At 34.3% G+C, this 11,260-nt stretch overlaps 1 protein-coding gene across 1 annotated transcript; it reads right to left on the bottom strand.

The window, feature by feature from the left end:
* Window positions 1–493: 493 nt before the first annotated feature.
* Window positions 494–10,567, bottom strand: LOC131651887 (vacuolar sorting protein 18). The gene is made up of 24 exons (XM_058921614.1): window positions 10,353–10,567; window positions 10,108–10,270; window positions 9,576–9,788; window positions 9,322–9,461; window positions 9,071–9,166; window positions 8,396–8,463; window positions 7,028–7,129; window positions 6,662–6,806; window positions 6,409–6,552; window positions 6,201–6,320; window positions 6,028–6,084; window positions 5,806–5,865; window positions 5,359–5,466; window positions 4,901–5,043; window positions 4,425–4,503; window positions 4,222–4,284; window positions 3,983–4,113; window positions 3,774–3,879; window positions 3,281–3,469; window positions 2,357–2,584; window positions 2,049–2,204; window positions 1,715–1,876; window positions 993–1,112; window positions 494–800 (listed from the first exon to the last, which is right to left on the bottom strand). Exons 2-24 carry the CDS (start codon window positions 10,268–10,270, stop codon window positions 630–632), a joined length of 2,964 nt encoding a protein of 987 aa, XP_058777597.1. The 5' UTR covers window positions 10,353–10,567; the 3' UTR covers window positions 494–629.
* Between the last annotated feature and the right edge of the window lie 693 nt (window positions 10,568–11,260).

The following is an 11,260-nucleotide window of genomic DNA, read 5'->3' as shown; positions in this document are numbered from 1 at the left end:
ACCATATATGTTTCACCAATCATGAAAAAAATGAATGGAGAAAGAAGCAAATACATTAAGTAATGCACGTAGATGGGAACTCGCATGAAGAATGTGAGATAAGCTCCAACTAATGATCTAAAACCAATAAATCACAACATTCGAGCAAATCACAAACAAACTCTCTTTGATAGCATGCAACATGAAGATGTCGAAAAATAAAAATGAAACTCAAGTTCCCTTTTTATAGGCACAAAGGATGCCAAGTTCAACATAACATCAACGATCACATCCATTTTATAGAGTGTTACCCTTATAAATCGTTATGTGTCCATTTTTAAGATGGAAAATTTAGATTTTTTGCTAGTCGTTTGTTTTTAGATATATAGAAGTAAAACACAATTTGTTAAAGAGGGAATGAATACAACTAAAAAAGAAAAGGGAGAACATGCAGAACACTACATAGCTAAGAAGCTAAATCAACGATGAAGAATGCTCTATATAGGGTCAAAACTTCATGCAACTCTATATTCATTAAGGTACAAAATTTACAGTGAGGGATTCTGGTACAAATATTTTCAATGGCAATCAGAAAATCAGAGCACATTGCAAAGAACTGTTTATGGTACAGAGATTTTTCACACTGCAAATCAGAGAGACAATGGGATACTTCTCTGGCTTCCAACGGTTGGTTTTATCTCCCATGATATCACATGCTGATCTTCATCGGCATGGATAAATGGCAAAGAAATCTCTCGGATCATCAAGTCGCCACAAAATGGGCATTCACTAGCTATAGCATCATCTAGTTGTGATCGGAGCTGCCATCAAATTCATGAAGCATCAGCATTTAAAACCTCATTTCATGCCTAATTAACGTGTAATACCGAGCTAGTAAAGTAAAATTGAAGCTGAAACTTCAATGCAGGTAAAATGCAGTGTTAAGCTACACAACTTCTTCCATTACCAACTTTTAGATTTTATTGCTGCATGAAGTTAAGTTCTGAACTAACCTTATCTACAGAAGTCATGCTAGGAATAGTCCCCTCTAAAGCAAGATTGCCATTGGATTCTCTCCTTGTTTCACTGCTTATCAAAGTAAGTTGCTTCTGTAGATCCAGGATATGCTCAGCCTGCCACATTTCCCAAAAGAATTTATTTAAATGAGGGTGTTGGAGATAATAAGAATAGTTCGAGGTGGTGACAAGAACATGCAAACGGGATTCTGTCAATCATAACATTATTTAAATACAACTTTAAAAAAAAGCTAAACTATATTGTTAATACATGAGGTTGCTAATTGAGTTAACTTGCATGTACTTAAAACTACCAATTACATTTATAAGATATAAACTTATAATTCTTATAAGCCATTGAGGTTGACCAAAAAGTATAGGCGGCGCTCTATACACTTACTACTTTACAACTCAAATTTGTGTAATGTTAATGCAATAAAGAAACCCTCTCAAACTATCTAAATCATTTATATTAATAGCTACACACTGGATCAGAGTACCCTTTCAACTTAGTTACATTGACACTTGTATTCAACTAGTTTGAAACAATGTGAAGCTCATTGATTTCTTCATTATTTTGGATAAAGACCTTATTGATTTTGATCCAAAAAAATTGAAGATACTACTGAGAACAATAAACTTTCAGTTTCAGGTAGCATAAGAGAGATATGATCATAAAGAGATGTCATAAAAATAGGAGAAACAATTTATCTACTCACATGTGTTTCAACTGTACAACGGGTCACATGGGCAATGAGACATTGTGCATGGAAAGCATGTCCACATGGAAAGACATAAAATGGAGCCATTTGCCCTACTGATGTATAACCACGACCAATGCCGAACTCCCTACCAGTATTAAGAATCTTTCGCCGACATACCTAGGGAGTCAGATTAACAATCATCTCAACCACAGATTCATAAAAACACGTAAAAACAGTGCATCTAACGGTTGAAAGCAGATTGATATTAACATAGTTGTACACAACCACAAGTAAAAGACTGAATAACGGTATTGCAACTCTGTCAAATGTATATCAGGAAGATTAATACCCCACATTCCTCATCGCGGTCAATAACAGTGCATCTTTGAGCAAGTGCACTGATATCATTTCTGATGTTATCAGCCCCATGGGTTGTGTCATTCATCTCTTCCTTCAACGTTTCAATTTGCTTGTTGTAATCTTCCAATGATGAGCAGATAGCTTCCTGCATAAATTCAGATAAACAACAAAAGACTTAGCATATAACAAATAAAAAATGAACTAGTAAGTAGTAAGTATCATTAATATACCTTGAAAACTGACCAGAGTTGAATATTGTTAACCGAGACGCCAAACTAAGAAAAAAAATTAATGTACCTTGAAGTCATCAATCAGGGCAAAATCTGGAAAGAACGGTAATATATCCTCAATCTTCAGCAAGCCGTCAGTTTCTTTAAGAAATGCAATTGCCATCCGTATGTTTTCCCTCTTGGTTCCTTTTTCTTGTTCAACAACATGCTTGGCTATCATGAGCCAGAGCTTCTTTCTCAAATCTTCATCATCTTCAACCTTATCTGCTTCAGCCATAGCTAGCTCTGGATCAACCTAGTATAGAGAAACATCGTAGAACCAAAAAAGTCATTTTAAAAGAGAAAAAAAAAAGACCTTTTAGTATATTAAGGAACTTCTGACTGTATGTCTTCTACTCTACTCTACAAACCCTGACTCTAGAAGAAGTTTGTATTCTCCAAAGTTGCAGGATGATTCCAAGATTTAAGATTCAGTCATTACCATATTCCAAACATAGTAGAGACGAGGCCGAATTAGGGCTGAAAAAACCACAAAGAAGGGTTCTTTGGGGCCTCATCAATGAATTATTCCGTAATTTTGAATTTTAATGTTCAAAGAGTTAAATACCAATGTATTAGAAATTTAGAATTGGTTGTTCAGCAAGCCCATAAGGTACAATTGCAAGTGATGAACAGTGTTGTTGATGGCAGAGGCTGGTCCATGGCGGAGAGCCAAAATCCACCATATTGGCTGCTTTGCGGCACCGTTAAACGGATTATGGCTGAAAAACTCACAATATCGGCCGATATTTACCATTGCGGCGAGCCCAAAAACCGCCATGTATATCCGCCATAGCAGCCATGGGGCCGCTATTTGATAACACAGGTGATGAAACACCACAAATGATGTAAAGCAGGTGTTTCTAAAGTACTGTGGCAATACTACCGCCTCTTTTAAGTTTCACCGTAGTAATGCAGTGGTAAGTAAGAACATAATCACTGTTAGTCTCACCTGTAGGGCAAGAGCAACGGCTTCTTCATGCATAGACATCATGCTGTATATATGCACACATGCACGCATTCGTTTTTCCTTGAGGCAAAGACGTAGAGCATACTTGGGATCATAAAAGAACTCGGGACCATTTTCTGGTCCTTTTCCAAATTTACATTCTAGGAATCGTAGAAGTGAACTATCATCCTCCTGGGTAGATAAAAACGGAAACAACTTTTAGGTATTGACCAAAATACATAAATCAAGATATTGTTTACAAAAAAACGAGGTGGTATAATTATGGGTAGTTTGGTAAAAAGAAATAATTAATACAGTTGAAAATTTGAAGAGAATAATCCTCTAACAAGGGACAAATAAATTTTACAACAAAGTGCTATATTAAGCAACGGAAATAGTGTGAATGAATTGAAGGACTCTTATATAAATGGATGAAAGGAGTATATATATTTTATGCACAACAGTACAATAAGAATGTTAAAGAAAACCACTCAACCTGTTTTGCATATAAAGAAAGCAGCAGGTTGTGAACACCTGGATCTTCATTATGCAATTTATGAACACAAAATTCAAGATATTTAATGACTTCGTGTGTCTCATTCCTGCATTTTAAAACAGTTCATATAATTAAAATGAATTCATGAGCTTGTTATTTCTGACTTAAAGATTTGAAAGATTGAAAATATAATTATGAATATGCAGTACTTTGCATGAGGTTCACTTGAATAACGCATCATTGCAGGAATCAGTTTCCTTGGGTTTAAATTTTTTGTAGCCATCCATGACTCCACAGTTTCATATGCATCAAGGGCAATAAGGTCTGGAGCAAATTTATACTGCATAGGGACAATCAGTATTGATGGTTGTATATATACTTGTCAAAGAGATTGAGAAGCACTAGTCCCAAACAAAACAATAGCGTAAAAATTCAGGAAGAACCTTACCTGAAGGTCTACAGACACAGAAGGTTTCTGAAGCACTTCCAGTGCTTTTTTTGCTTCTCCTTGCTGAATCAAGAATGAACAAAAACAGAAAGGACAACAAAAGAGAAGCAGTCGTAGTCAGATAGTATATTCCAATAAAGTAACATAGATCTGGAAATGAAAGTCTTTAGTAAGCACATAAGACAAAAGTGGAACTAGAGCACCTGAATGTAATGGTGAACTACAATCTCATACTGCCCTTTTAAGCTAGCAAAATAAACCATTTCTTCAACCCTTCCATAACTGTCAAAAATGGCAAAACAGAATTATATATAGATTAATGACAGGGATATAAACCATGGAGTAAATTGGAATACCCTTCTTCTTTTATTAATATGAAAAGCAATTAAATAAAATAAAAAGTTATTGAATGATAAGGTTTATAAGTTCTACCAACAGCTAAATAACATTTGACAGCATATATATATTGATGAAGTACCACAGATCGTGGTCCCTTAATCTTCCTTAAAAGCATATCCTTGATCTTTCCTACATCTATTTGTCAAATTGAGTAGTAAATGAAATAAACTAGTGGCTGAGATTATTTTATATACAAGCAACCAAAATTGTGTAAATAAAATTGAAGAAAACGGGAATGCACCAAAAATTAAAGGCAGGCACATCAAGTGTCGACTACTACCTTTCTAAAAGTTTCATTGTAGTTGTTTCATCCAATACATCCTGGCTGTCACTGAGAAAAGCACGAAACTCTTGAATAATTGATTGGTATTCTGAATTGCTATTCTCCAAAGCAGAGTCATCTTCTAAAAGCAGTCGATTTATCTAAAGATCAATAAATGAAACTAAAATTAATAAGCATACATAAAATATCTCACAGCTAAAGGGATGCAAAATACAACTGATGTAGTCATTTAATTTCCCAAAACCATAGTGAGAATTTCTTTCTTCCTCACAAATAAGTTTATCTTCTACTGTACTGAGAGGTGTTCAGAACTTGTGTACACTAACCCTTCTATTCCAACTTCGGAGAAGAGTACATAAGATTTTATCATTATCCGTGCAATTGTTCAGAGTGAGAGATAAAGGAATTAAAGTGGTATACAATTTTCCTATCAAGTGTCAAGCACACAGTAGAACCTTGTCCAGGTATAACTCAGTTGCCCATGTGGATATCATTGTTATTTGGCATTTGTCGTCCTGTTCTAAATTATCAAGCTTCCGCAATAAGAAAGTCCTCAAAGCATCCTGCAAATAAGAAGACAATTTAGGGAATATGCATATGCATGAGCCAAATATTAATTCCATAAATTTTGAAACAAGGTTCCCCAATTCAAATTAATTTGCATAAAAAAGAATTAGCTGTAAAGACTAAATGTGCATAAGAAATCATGAGTTTCCACTTATCATGCACACAAATGCTTCAGATTTGAAAAGAAGTCTAATACAAAGCAGCAGAATATAATCAACGTCAAACAACTCTAAAACAAAAAATTTCTGGAAGTAAACAATTAACAATTTCTGGAATAAAAAAATTGCTATCTCTTCGATTTCACATAGCTTGAAGGCCAGAAACTTGAAAAGTACCTGTTCACCAGCACTGATGAACTTCAAAGTGACCTCCTCAAATGATAAAATATAATTGATCTGCAAAACATATTTGATATTTCTGTCAGACTTTTTTATCTTAGATTATATAATAACAAATTCCCTAGTATTGTCCTACTTGAGAGTGTGATAAGCATATGTCTTCACCACAAAAGGCATTTACCAAATACACCAATATAGTGAACTTAAAAGAGAACTTACTTTGGCATAGAAAGATGAAGCTCTAAAATAATCTTTGGAGGAAAACGCGGCTTCAGCCTGCACCATAAACTATTCTAGTCAAAAACTAAACCGGCATTGTGGTAAAAAAAGACCTTGAATTTATGTTGCCGAGCAAACTATATGAAGTCACAATAAATGCAAATAAATGTTACCTGCACTAAATATACTTGGTCCCTTTGAAAAGGGTCACGACAATTTGCTAAAGCGGCAGCATATTCTTTCATGTCAAGATAAACTTTCCACATATCTCGACCTTCATCGTTGATAGACACCTATTAACAAATTCAGAAGCAACATTGATCACAACCAAGACAGTTAGATCCAAAATAAAGAAGGATGTAGTTGTCAGAGAACAAAAACCTGAAAGATGGAGTTTTGATCATACGCATAGAATAAACCAGCTGTAGCATCACTACACAATCCAATAATACCCTTCGCTGCTGAATCAGAAGTTTGGTCAAACTGAAGTTCTTCTATGATATGCTCACTAATTCTATTTACGACCTATAGATGTTCAAACAATTTAGCAAGGAAAAGTTAACTCTAAAACATACTGTGCATGACATAGGCACTATGTTGCAAACAAAACACTGATAGATAAGTGCATACACACCTTGACTTTATTCTCTAAAAGCAACAAGAAATGGAATTCAGACAATGCTATTGAACTTGGTTTAACTGCTTCAACTCCTTCGGACAACTTGGAGTAGTTCAAAAGAGCCTTGTTTTCAATAAAATTTACATTTCCACTTGAAGAGCTATCAAGTAGTTAAAAGATTAAAAACAAAGGTGAATAAGTTCCTAAGAACAAACAATATGGAAGGGTTTACAGAAAACAATATTTAGAATGACTCATGAAGCACAAATGGCGTGCTCTGGAATGATATTTGCAGAATCATGGCTCACATAATGAGTATGTTCTAATTCAAATCCAATGTAGATTTAACAGATAACAACATTAAGTCAAGGCCAAAAATACCTTTGTTGCCCTCCAAAATTTAAGCCACCATGGTAAATGCCAGCTCCAGAAAGCCATGCAAAATGTACAGCTCTTCGTTGCTTAATGTAAAAATGCAACTCACTGAAAGATAACAAATAAAATGAACGGAAAACACAAATGTGAAAAACTATGAATATCAAGAGAATTTCAGCCTCCAGATTTCTTGCATTTCAAATTTGTTGATTATCCTCTATTTACTAGGATTGATTTAGTCTCCTTATTTTTTATTTTTCCTTTTCTTGAGAGGTTCTCTCTTGTATATAAGTTTGCACAACCTCATTGTGAAATACAAGTTGATCATTCTAAACTATTCAACTGAATTGAATATGAAAAATTGTAAACATCAAGGAAATTTTCAGCCTCCAAATTCCTAGCATTTCAAATTGAATATTTTTCTTATTACTAGGTATAAATATACAGTCGGTCCCTGCAAATATAGAAGTTTTTTGTTATAGTCCTATAAGTTTTTGCATGGATTTCCTCCCTATGAAATCACAATATAATTTTTGGTTCCTACAGTCAACTATCATTACAAAAACAGTAAGGTGGAAAACTGAAGCTAATGTGGTGTGGCTAACTCATATTAATGAGTACACTAGCAATGCTGACTCATTATTTCTTAATTTTTAAAAAATATACATAAATCTTTCAACCCAAAAACTCAATCATCAAAACATCCATTATTCGGGCATTTTTCAAAGTAAGACTAGTTAAAAGAAAGAAAAGCCTATTTTCTTTTAAAATCTTTCCCTTTTAAACTCTGTGCTTGTTCATTATGTGGGTATTTTCGTGTTTCCTTATCATTTCATTTAAACAGCATGGATCCTGGAATCGTGGGGGCTCTCGATGACAATTTCTATAGCTTCACATTTGATTGTATCTTGGACTTATGTTGGTGTAATATCACTGTCAGCCTGCATTTTGTTTCACTTGGTCAATTTGAAAGTCAACCATACAATCACAAAGTTAATAGAAGATTACAGTGGTGGGATTGTAATTCTACCTAAGGGTCTTTTTCTACTCCCCTGGCCTGGTTTTTGCCATCACCCGAAGAATCTCACCATCAGCCTCCTTGGTCTAAGGAATCGTGATTCTACCTAGTACAACAGTCTCTGGATTCATCACCCTTAACACTCAATCCATTTCCGAAACGTTTATCACCTCACTGTTTTAGCAATGGCAATTGACAGTAGGGATAGAAAATTATGTTTTTTATTTTGCTGGGAGAAAATCCAACAAAAATAACTTACAGGTTCTAAAACCAAAAACATTTATATTTGCCAAGACCCAACATATATTAAAACCTAATTATTACTATTATTGTAAGAATAAAAATTAACTACTTGCCTGTTTGGTATGTCGCCGGGAAGTTCCATGAAATGCACTGCACGGTCTAAATAACTTGCAAAGACAGTCTACATTTTGTACAACAATTAGCAAAGTTTAAACTTGTAAAATATAAATGGAAAAATATTTAATGGTGCGATAGAATAAAACAATATGCTTTAGCACAAACACACAATATAATATCAATCTCCTGTTCACATATTATGTAAGATTTTTTAAATTTTTAAAATGAAAACTAAATCAAGTAGTACAGGAAAAGAACTTTAAAATTTTGTTGCTAAACAAATCATGTGATAATATTTTGTCCCAAAACAAGTACTTAATGATTAAATTACTCTTCTTCTCCCTCCCCTCATTCTCCCTAAAAACATGTGAATGTCCGTGTATATTAGATTAAATATTTGCTCAACAAAGTGCAAACTGTGTGACAACATCCAATGATCTTCTTATATTTGTCTGTGCTTTATTTTGACATAACACATTGCTGAACATACATACATAAGACAGACTTCAAGCAAAATTCAACAGTATACAAAACAAAAAGCTGTATTGTGACTCAAATGTTCATTCTATGCTATCATGCTTGTATAGTGCCCCTATTGACTGGCATGAACACACCCAAAGAGAGGGGAAAATGAAAAACAGAAATGTGCAAATTTATAGCATTTGACTTACTTCTAGTGAACCAAAGCCAGTGAAAGAGTAAAGGCGGGTAGGAGTAACTGCCATCACATAATATCTAGTCTCATTAATTACGCTAGCCGTTTCCATCTGAACAGAAAGGACAAGAACCAGAAATTGAATGCATTAATCACATTTGGAACCTAGAAAAAAGTCTCAACTTAAATTTCTTAAAATTTGGATGAAACGAAAAGACAAAATCTTCAGAAATAGAACCTAAAACACTACACAGAAAGAAGATATACCTGTAAACCCATTAAAGCTTCGGGAAGTTCCGTCAATTCATAGAGAAACTTGATATATTTTTCCTTCTTGTCTTTCTCATCCACAGCCAATTCATGAAGTTGACCATTGTCTGTACCGAGAATGACTTCCTTTGTGGAAACTACATTTTGAAAGTTAAATCAGAACCTCAAGCAGAAAATGAAATATGTGGAGCAGGGGTCTTCGTTGTACATTAACAATAGTGCAATAGCCAGATAAGCAATTAACTGACTACCTTCAGTTATCTGTTGCCTGTTCCATGCAACAACATTCACAACAAGACCTTTCAACTTGCTCAAAACTCGCGGCTTGGTCCATTTCGCATGAGTGTAGAAAGTTTCAGCTCCACCCTGACCAACGATAGTGGCAATACAATGACACCCCCCTGGATCAACAAAAACCCTGTGGATTGACTGGTCCCCAGGACGACCTGCAGACAGATCAAACTCTGTACTCCAAAAAAAGAATAATATATCAGACTCTCATCAACCCAACTGAACAAGCATGTCGAGTCAGAGTATGTGCTTGAAAAATTTCAGCATTATCAACCAATAAAACAGAATGGTCCCAACTCTATATCTCAGTCTAATAGCAAATAAATCACCAAATTAGACACTCAAAATACCAAATTTACTAAATTTAAGATTGCCTATCAAAAGGGGCTCAAATGCCAATTCATTTCCACTATGAAGAACACAAAGCAAGATCAAAAATCAATACAAAATTTATATCCCCAAAGTATCAACACAAAAAAGGTGAAACTTTACCAAACGAATCGCCAACCCCAAAATCATGCCTAATGACCCATCCTTTGCTAGTTCCAATAACAATGACATCGTTTCCAGCAGCCATACAAGTGATAACTCCACGCCCCTTTGCAGCATGTCGTTCAAGAAGGTCAACTGTGAACACTTGCCTACCTTGATCCATCTGTCAATTGCAATTTTGACTGAAAATCAAAATGATTGAAATGGAAATTAAGAAGAGATGTGAAATTCATGAAAGAGCTTACTTGATTGTCGATAGTGTAAAGGTGTTTACAATTGAATTCGTTAGTAATCGATTTTTGAGATTGAAAGAGAGAGATTGTGAATTGTTTGGGATTGAAGAGAAATTGGTGTGGAGCGAGATTGAGATATATAGAGTAAGAGTTATGGAACTTCCATATTCACCTGAGAAAGTAAAAGCTATTGGAACTTGTGAATATACGAATGAACGAACGAGTTTCGGTTTCTGAGAAAACGGGTTTCAGTTTGGAACGGTTTGGGTTTCGGTTTGGAACGGTTTGGGTTTCGGTTTGGCACCGGTTTGGGTGTTTCTTATTAAAGTAATATTCATTTTGTCCCAAAATAAACGTCAAATTTCTAAAAATTATTCGTCCTAAAGTAAGTGTTACTTTTAGTTTCCAATACAATTTTAGTTTTGATCTTCTAATTGTATCATCTAATTAATATTTTTCATTAACCATTTCTCTCACATTACATTAATAATGATAAGAATACACCAATAACAAATAAGGATAGTTTGATAAAATTATCATTCTCTCTATTATTTTTTATTTTTTCTTAATCTATGTGAAAGTGTCAACTATGTGTTATACCCCAAAATTTGCCCGCATCTTTTTTCAAGAAAACTCCAATCTGAAAATTAAGAGTCTCATATAATCATGGATTTTTATTTCAACAAATATCCTGACATATGAAATACTTAGTTTTTAGAAATTTTCTTATACAGTAATTTGGCTTGCAGTTGAATTTATTCTTACGCAAACGCCAAATATTGTTTATTACTTCACACATGCTATTTATTTATTTACAGATAAATAGTACTGACACAATTGGTACAGAGTTAAATCTTTTTGCAGGCGCAGAATCAGGAAACTCAGACTGTACTGGTAACAAGTAGATTATTATTATCTTT

This window comes from Vicia villosa, linkage group LG2, assembly GCF_029867415.1.
Source record: "Vicia villosa cultivar HV-30 ecotype Madison, WI linkage group LG2, Vvil1.0, whole genome shotgun sequence".
In the NCBI taxonomy this organism is placed as follows: Eukaryota; Viridiplantae; Streptophyta; class Magnoliopsida; order Fabales; family Fabaceae; genus Vicia; species Vicia villosa.
Note: the sequence above shows the minus strand (reverse complement) of the source record. Positions and strands in the feature narration are given on the sequence as shown.